Source organism: Anser anser (assembly GCF_964211835.1).
Source record: "Anser anser genome assembly, chromosome: 23".
Taxonomy (NCBI): domain Eukaryota; kingdom Metazoa; phylum Chordata; class Aves; order Anseriformes; family Anatidae; genus Anser; species Anser anser.
Window position 1 is genome coordinate 4,969,190 of NC_139744.1, and position 18,998 is coordinate 4,988,187.

An 18,998-nucleotide genomic window follows, 5' to 3' on the forward strand; every position below is an offset into this window, starting at 1 on the left:
ATGGGAGGGTGCAAGTGCTGGCTAGGCACCACCATCACCATCACTGGTGTATTCCCACTCTGGATCAAGAGGTAGATGTCTGAGACCAGGATGAAGAGCAGCAGCTCTCAGCTCTCAGACAAACCCAGCAGCAACAAAAGAAAGCACTCTGTAGGCCTTCCCCCACCCCTATGGGATGACAGCGGCAGCAGGAGGAAAGAGGAGATGGAGTTGCTGCTCAGGATTCATTGTCTTCCACCACTCGATATCTCCTGGACGAACAACACAGCAGGGCATCAGCAAGCCAGGATGTTCTTGCAGAGACAGTAGAAGGTAAGATCACAACCCTGGACCTCAGAAGAGCAGCCTTTGGTCTCTTCGCTGTGTGTGTACACCTATCTCCGTGTGTGTGTGCCTGAGTATACTTCAGGATGCATCTAAGAGTGCCTGTGTGTGCACCCATGAGTTCATGCATCTTTTTTACATGAGCAGCAGTGTGCGTTTGTGCTGTTCTCTCCACCCGCTTTTATGTCATGAGTGATATCGGTATGAGATCAAGGGTCCACACTGGGACTTAACAGAAACAAAAATTGAGAGATAATTATTCTCTACTTCCTATCAGCAACTAATTTTTCAAGAAGTAATGTTCGTCCATGTCTTGGGGAGAAAGGCCTCAATATGCCTAGCCATTTTCTGAGAGGAACATAAGAGTCGTCGTGTCCCGTGTCCGTTCCCGCCCCCCCCCCCCCCCTTTTCCTTCCCCTTTCACATCTTTACCGCTGAATGTGACAACATCCAGTATGGAATAGCCTTTTGGACGGTTTAGGTCAGCTGCCCTGGTGATGTCTCCTCCCCACCTCTTGTCTACCTCCTGACTCCTGGCTTTGGGGTGCTTGGAGAGAGTCTTGATGCTGTGCCAGCACTGCTCCACAATAGCGCCAATATGGCAATGCTGTTCTAGCTCCAAGTACAGAGCACAGCACTCAAGGGGCTGCTGTGGGGAACATTAACTCTGTTCCAGGCAGCCCCAATACAGGCAAGTTCCCACAAGAGAGCAACATGTGCTTGAATGTGACACAGTGTACACTTACCTAAGGCCCCACCTGGCAACAACCTGAGCAGACATTCTGGGCAGCATTTGGATGGTGTACATAGTTTGATGTAGTATCCAAAGTGGGGTAGGGTCACAGGCAGGAGCTGGGACACCTCTGGCCAAAAGGGCCCCAAAATACCCCTAAAGAGTCATCCAGGCTAACATAATTTGCCTTTACTGGACTCTTCCAGCACGTGAGCTGAGTCTTCTACCCACACTGACGTGTGTTGCCTGGGAATACTTGGGCCTCCCTACCTGCCACTCAAAAGTTGCCTTCTCTGGGGCAAAAGCACAGCATAAAGCAGGAAATGAAAAACAGCATCACAGGAAGGCAACACACAGCCCATATCATTAGGTGGGATGTTTTGCATTCAAGAGGAGCTTGTCAGAAAACAGTCCCTGCTTCAAGGGATGCCTCTGGACATGTGGCAGCTAAGGCGCACTATAAAAGCCAGCCCATCTCCGTGCTCTCTCATCCACTTCTCTGGCCTTCTTCTCCTTGGGAACAAGGTGAGTGTGAAGCCCCTTCTTGTCCCCCTCATTCTCCAAAAGCAGGTTTCAGCTCCATGAACCTCTCAGCTGTTATCAGCTGTGTTCCATGCCAAATCTTGGGGCTGCTGGTTGTGGGAGAGTCAAGGGGTAGAAGGTTTGTCATGGAGGAAGACTGGGCCTTCAGTATGATGGCTCCTGGGCTGGGGCCTAGGCTGTAGCCAGACAGGCCATGGTTGGTCTTTTTAGGACCTAGCAGGATGAGACCAAGAAGCGCTGGCACATCCATGCAGAGCCTCCAGCTCTCAGCACTGCCTGTGCCTTGGTTCCGTCAGGGTGTGGTGACAGGCTGCTCCTCATGCATCCCCATGTTCTTCTTCCTCCCTGTCCTCTCTCCCAGGTGCACCTTCTGCCCCCAGACATGTCCTGCTATGACAAGTGCCAGCCGTGCCAGCCCTGCGGCCCGACCCCGCTGGCCAGCAGCTGCAACGAGCCCTGCGTCAGGCAGTGCCAGAACTCCACTATCGTCATCCAGCCCTCCCCCGTGGTGGTGACCCTGCCCGGCCCCATCCTCAGCTCCTTCCCGCAGAACACTGCTGTGGGATCCTCTACCTCTGCTGCCGTTGGCAGCATCCTCAGCTGTGATGGAGTCCCCATCAACTCTGGATGCTGTGACCTCTCCTGTATTACCAGCCGCTACTGTGGCAGCAGGTGCCGCCCCTGCTAAAGATGCCAGACAGTGCCCCAGACCAGGACCCCAGGAACTCAGAATATGCTGCTGGACAAAAATGGACAGAAGAACAAACTTTGTGTTGTTGTATTAAGAGGAGCTGACCATCTCTGGCTTGTCCTGTAATGACAGACAGGCAAGGGCCAGCCTGGCTTCTCTGACAACATAGACAATGTCTACCTTTCCTGTTTTCCACTTACTCACTCTTTTTCTCTCTTTTCTTTGTTGCCCTCTGCTTTCTCTGAGGGCCCCAGAAACCAGCCTGGTGTGACCTGCAAGTCTCTCTCCATTTGTGGGCCAGGTAGATGGATGCCCTGTGGGAACTGTGCTGTAGGAGAAGCTGAAAAACTTTTGTCTGTTCCTCCTGCTCTCCACTCCCAGGGCCTCTTCTTGGAGTCACCTCATTTCCCTCCTGAGATTCAATAAACATTTGCAGCAACTGTGAGTGTGTCTTGGTCTGGTCTTTCCATCTGCATAGAGATGGCTAAATGAGAAAGCCATTCCTTACTGGGAATTAGTTGTGGCCAATGCCTCACTCCTCTAGGCGTTGGAGGGTGGGGCACACTGCAGCAATTCATCTTTCAGGCACTGTGTCTTGAAGCTGAGGAAGACATCCCTGGTTCCTCCACAGCCAATGGACACCAGTCCTTGACTCATGACGTCTCCACCTAGACACAGTCCCTTGATCTTGGAGGCCCCAAATCTTGGGGAAGAGTGTTCCTCTTGCTTTGGGTGGAGCTGTGTTGGGGACGGAGGCTCAGACAAAGATGTTCCCAAAGGATTGCAGTAACTGGGAATGGGTAATTGTCTTGGGGATGGCCCTCTGTCTCTACTCCACTTTTCCCTCTCTTCCACCACCTGATCATGAGTGGCATACCTGGGCATGGAGAGGAGGTACAGCTTCCTTGTGTGTCCCGATCACCTTTCAGCACAGCATCTGACATGGCCTACCATTTGCCAGGATGTGAAAGACTGAGGGGATACACAAGTTCATACTGCCAACATCTATAGCAGGGAACCTTTCTCTCTCCCTTCTCCAGCAGGAGCAAACATCAAGGACTGTCAGAGTCAGGGGCCCTACAGACTGTGGGAGCGAGATCATGGGAAAGGGCTGCTCTTGTCTCCTCTCCTAGTGCAGTCCTCACCTCCCCAGCTAGAACTGCCTTCTCTTCTGCACGATCCCTGCTTGGCTGTAGCTGATGTCAGGGGATTCTTCCCCACTGAGCTTGGGGAAGCTCTACCTCTGGGGTCGTCAGCTCCATGGGGATGTTCCTATTTCTTCTGGGAGAAGAAGACTCATCAGTTTCTCTCCCACATCCCCAGAAAGAATGGAGGAAACATGCTTCACAGCAGCCCAGGGGCTCTGGCCATGTCCTGTTCTGGTGGGATAACCTAGCATTTGCAAGAGGAACCATTTTCGATTGGGGTGTGGGATGCCAAAAGACCAGAGAGGACAAGGACAACCTGTTCCATAGGGCAAGGGGTAGGAAGTCAGCAGGGAAAAGGATGTGGGATCAGTGGGTCACCTCCACACACTCTGATGGGCCACAAGGGGGCACCCACCCAGGGCCACATCCCTGGCAGTCTCTGCTTCCCTGATGCTTGGGCCCCCTCTATCACCACCCCTAACACCCTGTCTGGCTTGGCAACAAGTGGATCCATTGCACTGTCTTCCCCCACACCTCCCTCAGCACACTTTGGAGGTGCAGCACTCAGACACCCAAAGGAATGACAGTCCTATTTCTGCAAATCTCAACTGTTCCTTTCAAACCCTCCAGGCAGTGTGAGCATTCTCCCTCTCTCAAAAAAAAATTACTGCATGGAGCAGCAAATTAACTTCACTGCCTGTGGTGGCCTGAAACAGAAGAAGACTGTTCATGGAGAAGTTTGGGATCTGCGTGGCAGCTCACCTGACTAGCCACAGAGCTCTGCTGTGCTGTACAGTGCTGTGCTGTCCACATCCTTTGGCATGTGGCAGTGAAGCCTGTGGTGAGTCTGTAGGAGTGAAGCAGCATGTTGTCATATGAACAGCCTTTGGCTCAACTGTAGAATTGATGAATAGAATTGTTCATTTCTAAGAAAAATCACACAAAATCCCAGAAAAGATGACGATGCCAGTGAATCTCAGCATGAGCAGGATGTGCAGTGTGTGCCTTGCCCTGACATGTGGTCTGTCTTATGCTCCATATCTTAGGAATCCCAGCATCTGAAAGGGCATAACCTTGTGTATGCTATTCCCCTTTTTCTTTTTTGTGTTATCTCCAGCTAATCATATTTTAATTGACTTTGGAATGCCACTCTTACTGGCATCCATCTACATTCATTCTCCACTGTCATGAATTTTTTAAAAAAAAAAGTAGTGTTGTTGGTAATTTCTAGTGGAAATTTTTCATGTTCCATACTGTGCCCATTGCTTTGTGTTCAAGAATAGCTCGAATAGTTTTGCTCCATTCATCTCTTTATCATACAGTCAAGTATCAGAAGTACTGAAAAGCCCTTACTGTCCCTTCTCTTTTGAAGGCTTAAGAAGCCCGGTTCTCTCTGCCTCTCCTCACAGATAACGTTGCGGAATCACAGAATTGTCACATCTGGAAGGGGCCTTTAGAATTCACCTGGCCCAACAATCTGATCACGGATGGTCAGCAGGGTTCCCAGGGCCATGTCCAGAAGGCTTTTGACGATCTCTCAGGATGGAGACTCTACAGCCTGTCGGGACAACTCTTGCATGGCTTGGTCAATCATACAGTGAAAAAGTATATTCTAATAATAACAAAGAGCCTTTGGTGTTTCATATTATACCCATTGCTTCTTGTCTTGGCACTGTTCCCCATGGAGAGGAGCCTGGCTCCATCTTCTTTGCACCCTCCCTTCAATTACTCCTATACATGGATGAGATCCCTCCAAGACTTCTCTTCTCCAGGCCGAGCAGTCCCAGCTCTCTCAGCCTTTCCTCAGAGGAATCATAGAATGGCCTAGGTTGGAAGCGACCTCAAAGATCATCTAGTTCCAATCCCCCTGCCATAGGCAGTGATGCCACCCACTAGATGAGGTTGCTCAAGGCCTCATCTAACCTGGTCTTGAACACCTCCAGGGATGGCGCATCCACAACCTCTCTGGGCAACATGTTCCAATGCCTCACCACCCTCTGAGTGAAAAATTTCTTTCTAACCTCTAATCTAAATCTCCCCTCTTTTAGTTTAAAACCATTCTCCCTTGTTCTGTCAATATCTGCTTGAGCAAAGAGTTGCTCTCCATCTTTTTTATAAGCCCCCTTCAAGTAGTGAAAGGTTACAATGAGGTCATCCCAGAACCTTCTCTTCTGTAGGCTGAACAGTGCCAGCTCTCTCAGCCTATCTTCGTAGGAGAGGTGCTCCGGCCCCTTAATCATCTTTGTGGCCCCCCTCTGGACCCGCTCCAACAGATCAAAATCCTTCTTGTGCTGGGGGCTCCAAACCTGGACACAGTACTCCAAGTGGAGAGTAGAGAGGGACAATCACCTGCCTTGACCTGCTGGCCACTTCTCTTTTGGTGCAGCCCAGGATGCAGTTGGCCTTCTGGGCTGCAAGTGCACACTGACGATTCATGCCAAGCTTCTCATCCATGAGAGCCCCCAAGTCCTTCTCTGCAGCACTGGTCTCAATGAATTCTTCTCCTATTCTGCACTCATGTCCAGGATTGCTCTGGCCCAGGTGCAGCACCCTGCATTTAGACTTGTTGAACCTCATTATGTTCACATGGGCCCACTTCTCAAGCCTGTCCAGGTTCCTTTGGATGGCATCCCTTCCTTCTACAGTATCAACCGCACCACTCAGTTTGGTGTCATCTGCAAATTTGCTGAGGGTGGACTCGATCCCACTGTCTATGTTGTTGATGAAGATATTAAACAGTACCTGTCCCAGGTCAGACCCCTGTACACCACTCATCACTAGCCTCCACTTTGACATAGATCCATTGACTGCCACTCCCTGGGTGTGACCTTCAAGCCAATTCCTTATCCATTGGATGGTCCACCCATCAAATCCATATCTATCCAATTTGGAGACCAGGATGTCATGTGGGACTGTGTCAAAGGCCTTGCAGAATTCCAGGTAGATGACATTGGTGAGTCTTCCTCTATTAACTGCTACAGTCACTCCATCATAGCAAGCAACCAGATCGGTCAGGCATGATTTACCTTTGGTGAAGCCATGCTGACTATCTCAGATCACCTCTTTGTCTTTCATGTGCCTAGATGTTGCTTCCAGGAGGATCATTTCCATAATCTTGCCAGGCACAGAGTTGAGGCTCCCCAGTCTTAGTTCCCCAGGTCCTCTTTTCTACCATTTTAAAAAATGGGAATGATGTTTCACTTTTTCCAGTCACCAGGGTCTTTGCCTGACTGCCAGAACTTTTCAAATAAGATGGATAGAGGCTTGGCAACTACATCAGCAAATTCCTTCAGGACCTTGGGATGGATGTCATCAGGCCCCATAGACCTGTATGTGTTTAATTTCACTAGGTGGTCTCAAACCTGCTCTTCACTTACAGTGGGTGGGACTTTTCTGCCCCAGCCTCCATCTGTGGGTTCAAGGAAACAAAACACTTGGGAAGCCTGACTATCAGTGAAGACTGAGGCAAAGAATTTATTGAGTACCTCAGCCTTCTGCATGTCTGTCGTTACCAGTTCACCCTTCTTATCCATCAGAGGAGGTGCACTCTCTTTGGCCTTTCTTTTCTGAGCAATGTATCTATAGAATCCCTTCCTGTTATTCTTTGCATCCCTTTCCAAGCTCAGTTCCATCCATGCCTTGGCTTTCCTGATCCCATCCCTGCTCACTCGGACTGCATCCCTGTACTCTTCCCAGGCCTCATGTCCCTGCTTCCACTGCCTGTGCATTTCCTTCTTGTGCCTCAGTTTGACCTGCAGGTCGCTGCTCAGCTATCCTGATTGTCTGCCCTCCCTGCCTGCTTTTTTAGGCAGAGGGATGGAGAGTTCTTGCACTGTAAGGAAAACATCCTTAAAGAGTCTCCAGCTCTTTTCAGCTCCTTTGTCCCTAAGGATGGTGTTCCAGGGGATCTCATCTGCTAGGTCTTTAAATAGGTTGAAGTTCGCTCTTCAGAAGTTCAGGGTCCTGACTTCGCTCTGTGCCAGGCCTGTATTCCTCGAGATCACAAACTCAACCAGGGCATGGTCACTGCAGCTCAGACTGCCTCCAGTCCTGACCTCTTTAATGAGCTCTTCCGTGTTGGTGAGCACCATGTCAAGTAATGCTTCTCCTCTGGTTGGTTTGTCTAATACCTGGACCTGGAAGTTATTCTCAGTGCACTCTAAGAATCTTCTGGATTGCTTACAAACTGCTGTGTAGTTTACCCGGTAAACATCTGGGTGGTTGAAGTCCCCCATCACAATGAGGGCATGTGAGCATGACGCTTCTTGTAGTTGAAGCAAGAATGCCTCATCTGGACTCCCTTGATCGGGCGGCCTGTAGTAGACCCCAACCACAAACTGTTCTTTATTGGTGCGGTCTTTAACTCCCACCCATAAGCACTCAACCTGTCTGTGTCTGTGGCTGTTTCTCAAAGGCAACTCTTCACAATCAATTCCTTCCCTAATGTAGGGGGCAACACCCCCTCCCTTCATTCCCTGTCTATCCCTTCTGAAGAGTTTGTAGCCCTCTATTCTAATATTCCAATTATGTGATCCATCCCACCATGTTTCCATGATAGCAATCAGGTCACATTTGTCTAATTGCACCATGGTTTCCAATTCCTCTTGCTTGTTTCCCATGCTGCATGCTTTGGTGTAGAGGCATTTCAGCTGGGCAATCAGTCATATTGTGTTTCTAGAACCCTTCCTGATTGCACTGGGACAGTTCCCAACTATTTCCCTGCCATTACTTAGAGTGATATTTTTCTCAGGTATGCTTTCTTCACTCAGAGGTCCATCCCCGTCCCACACCACATCTAGTTTAAAGCCCTCCTGATAAGCCCAGACAGCTTATTGCCCAGAACACTCTCACCCTACCTGGACAGCTGTGCCATATCCGGCATCAGCATGCCAGGTCCCTCAAAAGTGGGTCCAAGATCATAAAACAGAAAACCTTGGGCATGGCACCAGCCTCTCAGCCAATCATTCACTCAGCCCATTTGTCTCCTTCTTCCTGGGTCCCAGTCACCAATTGCGCTCCCTATCCCTTCAATATCTTTCTAAGGGACATAAAATCCTTTTTGATACTTCAGAGTTTCCTTGTTACAGCTTCATTTGATCCTACTTGATAAAGTAGCAAGAGGTGGTAGTCTTTGGGACCCACCAGACTCGGTAGCCTCTTTGTAATATCATGAATATGGACCCCAGGCAGGCAGCAAACCTCTCTGGAGAGATTGTCCGGATGGCAAATGGGAACCTTGGTGCCTCTCAGAGAGGAGTCTCCAATGTCTAACACACTTCCTGCCTTCACAGTGAAGGAGAGATGCTCCAGTCTCTCAGTTGTCGATGTGGTCCTTCATTGCCTCTCGTCAGTATGTCTGTGACTCTCCTGTCCTGAGGAGCCAAGACGTAGACACACTACTCCAAGACTGGCCTCTCCAGCGCTGCGTCAAGGGGAAGGATCACCATCCTCGACCTGCTGGCACTCCTCCTACTGCAGCTGAGGACACCATTAGCCTTCTTAACAGCCAGGACACAGTGTTGGCTCACGTCCAGCTTGGTGTCCACCACAACCTCCAGAGCCTTTTCTGCCAAGCTGCTCTCCAGAAGGTCGACATGTTCTGCACCCCATGAACATCTTGGTGGCTGATGAGAGGATGCCAGGAAAGCTGCTGCCTCTGGTAGGCATCAGCACCTTGGGATTCCCGTTCCAGACATCTTGGTGCATCTGGAGACCCACAGGACTCTGTTCCGGGCTGATGGATGGGGCTGCTGCTCTCCCTTTTGCAGGCTGGGCCAGTAGCAAACACGAGCATGTTTCAGAGGAAGGTACACAGAGGGAGACATGCACAGGACACTAATACAGCTGCCCACACAGACTGCAGTCACAGGCAGGGCACTGCCTTTAACAATATACAGAAGAACGCCACCAGTACTCATCAAAACTTTACCTACAGAGATGCAAGCCCCGTTCCTCCTCTCTAGCTGGTCAGGTTTGGAGATCACAGAATCACAGAATCACAGAATTGTAGGGGTTGGAAGAGACCTCAAGAGATCATTGGGTCCAACCCCCCTGCCAAAGCTGGCTCCCTAGAGCAGGTTGCCCATGTAGGCAACCAGACGGGCCTTAAATATCTCCAGAGAAGATCCCTGCTGGAAATACACACCTTCACCTACTAGATGCACAAGCACACCCATTTTCATGCATCCCATCTGTTGGGAGGAATGGGTTAAAAGGGAATGATTGATGAGGGGAATGGCATAAGAATGGAAGATTGGCAAGGAGGATTGTAAATATACCAAGTCCCGAGAGTAATAACGGATGCATGCAGGCACCCATTCATCTCACAAGCACCCCCACCCTTGTGGGGATCCCTCAAATATTACCATGGGTTTTCAGCCTGCCCAGCTTCCATGTTTAGGCCCTGGGCGCCTTTACACCACTCTGGCTCAGACTTTACAGACAGCTTTTCCTCTCATTCACCAGCTAGTCCATCTTGAATATGCTAAGGAATGGCACAGATACACCACTGCATATCATGTTAAAGTCACTAAGTGTTGTGGTTTAACCATCAGGCAGCTATGCACCGTGAGATGTGCCCCCCTCTTGTGGTAGGGGAGAGAGAATTGGAAAAAAGAAGTGCAAGAACTCATGGGCTAAGAAAAGGACAGTTCAATGAGAAGGAAAGGAAGAAATAAAAATAACAAAAGCAAGCAACCTCCAAACTACTGATGGACAATGCAATTGCTCACCAAAAGCTGAGCAATGCCCAGCCGGTCCCTGAGCAATGGCAGCCCCCTTGGCCAACTCCCCCAGGTTTCATTGCTAAGCAGGACATTAAGTGGCATGGGATATATTTTTGGTGAGTTTGAGTTCACTGTCCTTGAAACCAGTCAATCGCTAATTCTGTTTTCTCTGAAAGAGATAAAACATGTACTTTGAGGACAAGGCAAGATGACCCAGGCCTTGGAGATGTCAAAAGGATGATTAACTGAGGAACTGCTAATCAGGAAGACCATGATATTGACATTCTTGAGGGAAAACTTCCTGACGTGTGCTGAAAAACAAAGATTAGGAGCATTATATTGTAAACTCTCCATGTATTATCCTCATTATAAGAGTAAATATCACACCCCTGTGCTGGAAGACCCCGGCCCAACAAGGGACCCTTCCTCTCTGAGGATGCGCAGAATGATTCTATCATGGCAGCACTATGCTAATGTAACCAATTGGAGGAGTGGGGATTGTACAAACATGTAAATGTACTGAGAAGGGGTTCTATAAAAGTGGTGTGGAAAGCCCTAAGGGGTGCCATCTTTCTGGGAAACCACTGCATACCCAGACTTGCACTATTCTGAAATAAACAATCTCTTGACCTTGTGTGTGGAGTGGCTCATTGCACACCAGGTAACGAATCTGGACTTTTTACCTGCTTGTGTCCCCTCCCATCTTCTTCTGCACCTCCAGCCTCCTTGGTAGGAGTCTGGTATGAGAAGCTGAAAAGTTCTGAACTTAGTGTAAGCACTGTTCTTCAACAGCTAAAACATCTGTATCTTTGGGTGATAATGCCTTTTTCAACCTTCTGTTCTCTTGGTGTCACCATCTCCCAGCAACCCAGTACCTGGGTATTGATAATACTGATGGGCTTAATCACCCTGTCAGTAGGTACTCCTCACACTCTCTTGGTGACTCAGTGTCCTGGTTTTGGCTATGATACAGTTATTTTTACTCCTAGTAGCTGTCATGCTCCGTGTATCCTTGGCATAGACTGTCTCAGGAGAGGATATTTCAAGGACCCCAAAAGGTACCAGTGGGCTTTTGGCATAGCTGCCTTAGAGACAGAGGACACTAAATAGTTGTCTACCTTGCCCGGTCTCTCAGAGGACCCTTTTGTTGTGGGGTTGCTGAGAGTCAAAGAACAGCAGGTGCCAATCGCTACCACAACAGTGCACCAGTGTCAATATTGTACCAACAGAGACTCCCTGATTCCCATCCATAAGATAATTCATCAACTGGAGAACTAAGGAGTGATCAGAAAGACTCATTCACCCTTCAGTAATCCCATACAGTCAGCGCAAAAGTCTAATGGCGAGTGGAGACTAACAGTGGACTATCCTGGCCTGAATGAAGTCATACCACTGCTGAGAACTGCATTGCCGGACATTCTAGAACTCCAGTACAAACTGGCAGCCAAGTGGTATGCCACAACTGATATCGCTAATGCATTTTTCTCCATCCCTCTAGCAGCAGAGTGCAGGCCACAGTTTGCTTTGACTTGGAGTGGTGCCCAATACACCTAGAATAGACTGCCCCAGGGGTGGAAACATAGCCCTACCATTTGCCATGGACTTACCCAGTCTGCATTGGAAGAGAGGGAAGCTCCTGTACACCTGCAGTACATTGATGACATCATGGTGTGGGGTGACACAGCAGAGGAAGTTTTTGAGAAAGGGAAGAAAGTAGTCCAAATCCTTCTGAAGGCTGGTTTTGTCACAAAACAAAATAAAGTGAAAGGACCTTCACAAGAGATCCAGTATTTAGGAATAAAACGTCAAGATGGACATTGTCAAATCCCAATGGATGTGATCATCAAAATAACAGCTATGTCTCCACCAACTAGCAAAAAAGAAACAGAAACTTTCCTAGGTGACATGGGTTTTTGGAGAATGCACATTTCAATTTACAGTCTGATTCTAAGCCCACTCTATAAAGTAACCTGTAAGAAGAATGATTTCAAATGGGGCCCTGAGCAATGACAAGCCTTTAAACGGATTAAACGGGAGATAGTTCATGCAGTAGCCCTTGGGCCAGTCCAAGCAGGACAAGATGTAAAGAATGTGCTCTACACCACAGCTGGAGAGAATGGCCCTACCTGGAGACTCTGGCAGAAAGATCCTGGGGAAACTCAAGATCGACTTCTAGGGTTTTGGAGTCAGGGATACAGAAGATTTGAGGCCTGCTACACTCCAACGAAAAAAAAAGATACTGGCAGTGTATCACAGAACCACAGAATCACTGAATTGTAGGGGTTGGAAGGGACCTCAAGAGATCATTGGGTCCCAACCCCCTGCCAAAGCAGGTTCCCTAAAGCAGGTTGCCCAGGTAGACGTCCAGATGGGCCTTGAATATCTCCAGAGAAGGAGACTCCACAAAATCCCTGGGAAGCCTGTTCCAGTGCTCTGTCACCCTCACCGTGAAGAAGTTCTTTCGCATGTTGGTGCAGAACTTCCTGTGCTCCATTTTTTGGCCATTGCCCACTGAAAAGTGGTTGGCCAAATACCACTGTCTCCCACACTTAAGATATTTGTAAACATTGATAAGATCCCCTCTCAGTATTCTCAAGGCTGAACAGACCCAGGTCTCTCAGTCTTTCCTCACAGGGAAGATGCTCCAGGCCCTGTATCATCTTTATTGCCCTCCGCCAGACTCTTTCCAGGAGATCCTGTCTTTTTTGTACTGGGGAGCCCAGAAATTAAATTAACATTGAACATACCATTAATATGACATGGTTGAATGTTCACAGAAGGCAAAAATAACTCAACATCCTCATCAAGAAGAGGACAGAGGCTGAGAGGAAGAGGCACAGGACTTGGGAGACACCCTGTAGCAGTGGGGGAAACGCCAGGGAAGAAGAAGGGCACCCATAGAACAAAAAGATTTCCCAAAGCTAAAGGTGAAGAAAGGACAAAATTGGATCAAAGTGGCCATGAAGGAGCTGAGATTGGGTCTGAAGGAAGGAGAACAGTTTGGTGGTGATGGCGTTATTGTGTTGTTTTTATTCACAGAAGAACTTCTGCAAAAATGGCTTCTGGTATGGAAGATGAGTTCTCAGGGATCGTGAAGCAAAGAAGCAAAACATTCCAGTCAGTGGTTCCTTGCGGTCTATTTGGTCATCTGTTGGCAGGAACCTGACACAGCGTGGAAGGCTTGGCAGGGACAGTGGCAGTCTGCAGTGCATGCAGGGTTGTTCCTTCAGGCGTCCCTGAGAGCCGGAGCCTTCGGGTGTCCCAAGAGGGCTTTGGGGCCAGAGACAGTGGAGCAGGCAGGTGCAGGCAGGGAATGGAGGAGGTGGTAGAGCAGACACAGGCATCAGACGCAGGCATCAAGGAAAGAAACTTGCAAGCATACAGCTGGCTGTCAGGATGAAGACTTTCTCCAGCAAGGGGAGTACAGAGGGGAGAAGGGAAGGGCAGAAGGAGAGGGAAGGAAGCTCTGCATGTCTGGGAGCACACTGAAGATAAGCTCTGATCCCCGTGCCGATTTTCAACACCTGTCAATTTGCAGGCCTCTCGCTGCAATGTGTTAGTGACTTGAAAGAAGCAGTGGGTGCAGAACTATGTGGAGGTCTCTCTGGTGCTACACACAGCTCATGCAGTCAGGTGTGCCCCTTCCCTTGCCTGACATCCGCGTTGCCGGTTGTGCCGTCCTGACCCCTCACACCCAGCTGGGTCCGACCCGGAAGAATTAAAGGGCCTCAGCCGCGCCGGGCAAGGGCCTGGCGCGCGGGAGAACCCCCGCGGCTGCGAGCGGTAAGGCGGCCCCGGCGGGCGGAGCGGCAGCGCCCCCTGGGGGCTGTGCCCCTGCCTCGCCCCCGCCACACACGCCCGGCCCCGCCCGCCACGGTTCCTGCCCGGCCGCAGCCCCGGCTCCTCTCCCCGTGGCTCTCAGGGCGCAGTAATACACCGCCGCGTCCCGAAGCCGGGGCTGGGCGAGCCACAGGGCGCTGGACCGGCGGTCTGCTGCCACCGATAGCCGCCCTGCCGGGTCCGTCACATCTTTGGACCCACTATAAGCCCACACGAGGAGTGCGGGTCCTCCGACCGGGAACTGACGGTACCAATAGATGTACTCGTTTGACTGGATGTTGGGGTGTGAGCAGATGATGTTGACGCCAGTGCCCTCGGTGGTCTCTGCCCGTGGCTCCTGCTGCACCTGGGCTCTGCCTGTAGCCACTACCAAGAAGAAAAGGAGGAGAAAAATCAGAAAATGGCTTTTTTTTGCACTGAAAGTATCACGCAAGGGGAGAGGAGAGAAGAAAACGGTTGACAGCTGATGGGGGCATTTTCTCAGAAGAAAGCACACAAAGGCATTTCTCCGGGAATGGTTATTTGGGGACCAGGTCGGAGCAGGGCTGTTTGGAAGGAGGGTCCGAGCCGAGCCAGGAGGAGAAGGGAAGCAGGCAGGAACGAGTGGGGGTGTGCCGAAAGGAGAGGAGGAAGGCAGGGAGCAAGGCAAGGTGGGAGGGAACGGCCGGCTGAGCTCGCTGGAGGCAGACGGGACGGCTGCAGAGGGAGGACAGAGGGGAGCGAGGTCCGTGAGAAGCCGGCGGGCCAGCAGCGAGGGCAGCCCCGGCCCCCCGCAGCCCCCGTCCCGGCCCCGCCGCCGGCAGCCCCGCGCACCCAGGAGCACCGCGGCCAGCCCCGCCAGCCCTGCGGCCCGGCCCTGCCGCATCCCGCCGCTCCGCCGCCCGCGCCGCGCTGCCCCCGCCAGCCCCGGCTCTGCTCCGCCCGCGGCGCCTCCTCCCCGCCGCCGCCGCCCGGCGCCGCCAGCTCCGCCCCGGGGCCGCTCGGGGGCTGGCCCGGGCTGCGAGTGCTGGGCGCCTGGGGGCGGGCAGGGCTTGGGCTGCTGCCAGCGGGGCTCTGCCCGTCCTGCAGCCCAGCCCGGGACGCGGAGGCGAGTGCGGGGAAAGGCTGAGGCAGCTCCTTCGGCACGGGAGAGGAGAGGGGAGGGGAAGGGAGTGGGAGGGGGAGAGGGAGTGGAGAAAGCAGCTGCCCGTCTGCAGCGTCCCCAGCAAGAGGGGCAGGTGGAGGGCAGCGGGCTGGGCTAGACTGGGCCTGGTAGTGTGGTGATGAGAAGCACTGGTTCCTCAGCTGTGGGCGGCACTGCCGGCAGCTCGAATGGTATCAAAGCTGAGCACATATCTGGGAGACACAGACAAGTTCATGCGCACCCCATTTCAGGATTGTACACCCAGGCCGGTACCCCCAGTAGCTGCTTTTGGAGACCCAAAAGACTCCTGCCACATTTGCCTGGAGTCTGAGACCCGCTTCCCCTGCTCCAGGCGCTTCACAGGGACCCCCTGGCTCCAGCAGCTGACAGCACAGACCAAGGGCGACCTCACCCCCAGTCTGACTCCAGCACCTGGTGCCAAATCCACTCCTGCTGCTCCACCAGCAGCTGGCACTTTCTCCTTGCAGCACACATGCACATGGGACAGAGCGAGATTACGCAGAGGTAAGGAAAGATTCCAGAAGAGGACAGGACTGACGGCGGTGCTCAGGTGCAGGGCCCAGCCACACAAGTGCATGGAGCAGCCCCTTTTACACCTTGCTCTGTCTGCCCTGGTGTGCTCCTCCTGGCTTCCCTTGCCCTGCATGTCCCCTCATGGCATCGAATAGGTCTGTCCTGCACCCATCCCAGCCTATGTCCTGGCCCACAGCTGGAGGAGGTGCAAGGCCCAGGTTGATCTTCCTGGCAGTGGCACCTGTGGCTTCTTGATAGGCCAACAACTGGTGTGAATGGTGAGGTTTGTCTCTTGTCATTGCCTCTGTGTTTGTCTTCTCTGGTCTTGGTCTCTGTTTGCTTGTTGAATGCCTCCTCTTTTCTTAGAATCCCAATTGAGAAGGTCCCCGATCTGATAACCTCACTGGCATAAACATGTCCACAGCCCCGTATATGCCCCCCAAATGGCGTGACTGCCCACATTTGGTCTCCTCACTGCCTCCCTCATCATCTGTCAGTCAGGTTTGTATCTCTGTGTGTGTTTTCCAGCTTCCTACTGTTCTTTCTCTCTGCCCCCCTCGCAAGTGCTGAAGGGCTGCTTCTAGGGTAGGAAACAAGGAGGGAATAGCTGAAAGGTAAGAAAGAAAATAAGGGCTGCTGTGGAAGCAGTGATGGCAGCTTCCCCAAGACCTCCATTGCTGGAGAGTAGAGAAAAGGGCATGGCCCTGAAAGCAGAGACAGAGAACACAGCAGAGGAAACAAACAAACAACCTCCCTCTGTTTCTCAGGTTTCCCATGGCTTCCTTTACCTTTTCAGTCCTTAGGCTGTAGATTGGTGCATGGAGCAGGGGCATCACAGCCCTGGAGAAGATGGACACCACTTTGTTGAGGGAGACATTGTCAATGGGGTGGGTATAGAGGAGGAAATGTAGCCAGCTCTCTGCAGAAGCCATCTGCATGAGAGAGAGCGAATCCCAGAAGAAGCTGTGATTGTGTAGGGCCAGAGCAGGGCAAACGAAGGGTGAGTGCCACTTGTGCCAAGGAAGGGAGCAGGAGCTCAGACCACAGGCCTCCCACCAGACTGGAGTACTGCAGTGGGTGGCAGATGCACACAGCTTGGTCCTAGGTCATGAGTGAGAAGAGGACATCCCAGTTTAGGCCCACTAGTGGAGGCAGAGGAGCCAGAGCACACAGCTGGAAAAGTAAATTGTCCTATCTGCAGAGAAGGCATCTAAAAGCATAAGAGGCATCCTGACCAAGACGTGGCACATGTCAGTGAATGGGAGGTTTCCAAAGACAAACTACATGGAACGATGCAAGGGCTGGTTGGGCTCCACCATCATGAGTGTATTCCCAGTCTGGATCAAGAGGTAGATGGCTGAGTCCAGAATGAAGAGCAGTAGCTCTCAGCTCTCAGACAAACCCAGCAGCAACAAAAGAAACCACTCTGTAGACCTTCCCCTCACCCCTGTGGGAAGATACCAGGGGCAGGAGGAAGGAGGAGATGGAGTTGCTGCTCAGGACTCATGGTCTTCCACCTCTTGATATCTTCTGAGGAAAAACACAGCAGGGCCTCAGCAAGCCAGGATGTTCCTTCAGAGACAGGAGAAAGTGAGATCAGAACCCTGGAGTTCAGGAGAGCAGCATTTTCTTTCTTTGCTGTGTGAACACGTACCTGTCTGTGTGTGCACAAATATACTTCAGTATGCATCCAGGAGTGTCTGTGAGTGCACCCATGAGTTCATGCATCTTTTTACATGAGCAGCAGTGTGCATGAGTGCTGTTCCCTCCACCCACTTTTGATGTCATGAATGATATCGGTATGTGATCAAGGGTCACATTGGGAATTAACAGGAAAAGTGATCTGTCAACAGCATCCCTCCAAGGCTGAGATGTGGTGACTGTGCATGTTGTCCCATGCTTCCTGAGCAGTCCGAATGAGAGGTCATCTGAGAAACCCTCCAGAGGATCACAGGCTGCACCTCCAGCACGCACGTAGTCCAACCCTGTGTTCAGAGCGGGTCTCATCTGATCAGGTTGCTCAGGATCAAGTCCAGGCAAAGTCTGAACTCTTCCAAGGATGGAGCTCCCCTAGCATCTCTTTGGCAATCTGCTCCTGGACTTGGCCGCCTTCAGGGTAAATAGGACCCATGTTCCTCTGGTTCAATGCCACTTCTGCCCAAGGTTTCAGCCCCTGCATGACTCAGCTCCAGGCCCATGAGTCACAGAAGTATGTGTGGCATTGGTTTCCCCATGCGGGACCCCTGTCCCACCCCAGACACCACTGACACCACACCAGCAGCAGATCTACGTAGGGCTGGGCCTGCTCGAAGAGGGCAGGATTTCTCAGCCTGTCTCCCTGTACATAAAGCTAACACCATCCTTTTGAACTCTCTAGCCATGGGGAGTGCAGCTGTGTCCTGGCCTGGAGAAGCAGGGAGGGGTGACTGGCACCACGCTCTTACACTCTGAATCTTGTGTTACAGAATTAAAATAAGGATCCAAACTGTTGTGGGCCCATTCTTGTTGGGGACTGAAATTGGCAGTGAACTTCCTAGGGTCGGGAGGCAGTGGGCTACAGATACAGAAGGCCGCATTTCATCATGTGTGCTGTGGGCACTTCTGGGCTGGGTTTGTTCTGTGATTGTTCAGCTGTTCTCAGGTTCCTTCTTGCCCTGGCTGCTCTCTGGAGCTCATGGACAGAGCATTGGAGAATGCCCTGAGGTGACCAGCCCATTTTCTTGTGAGGGGGGCCACACAGTTCTCACAAACACACACCTTCTCTTGCACACCTGCGTGGAATCATGCAAAACTGCACCCACAGACACTTGCACAAATCCAGCACACAGGCTGTCGTAGTTTCACACTGATGGCCAACTAAACTCCACCACACAGCTCTCTCACACCCCCTGCTGAAAGGAAGATGTGGGGAGAGAATGTGATTTAAGCTAAAGGGCTTAAAAGTTGAGATAGTGATAATGTAAATAAATGAAAAAGGAAAAAAAAAAAAAAAAACAACAAAAAAAAAACCAAACAAACAAAAAAAACAACGAGCAAAGGCTGTTTGGAAACAAATTGGGAGAAAATTATTCTCCACTTCCCATCAGCAAGTAATGTGTTTGGAAGCACAGACTCAATATGCCCACCCCTGGTTTTCCTTCCCCTTTCACATCTTCACTGCTGAATGTTTGAGTATGGAATATCCCTTTGGTTGGTTTAGGTCAGCTACCCTGGTGATGTCCTCTCCCAACCCCTTGCCCACCCCCTACCTCCTGGCTTCGGGGGGCTTGGAGAGAGTCTTGATGCTGTGCCAGCACTGCTCCACTATAGCCCCAACACTGGTGTGATGGCAATGCTG

General features: G+C 51.3%; 1 protein-coding gene across 1 annotated transcript; it reads left to right on the forward strand.

The window, feature by feature from the left end:
- Window positions 1-717: 717 nt before the first annotated feature.
- Window positions 718-12,675, forward strand: LOC310885874 (feather keratin Cos1-2-like). Its single transcript, XM_083809675.1, has 2 exons — window positions 718-1,582; window positions 1,962-12,675. Exons 1-2 carry the CDS (start codon window positions 1,433-1,435, stop codon window positions 2,286-2,288), a joined length of 477 nt encoding a protein of 158 aa, XP_083665801.1. The 5' UTR covers window positions 718-1,432; the 3' UTR covers window positions 2,289-12,675.
- The last annotated feature ends 6,323 nt before the right edge of the window (window positions 12,676-18,998 follow it).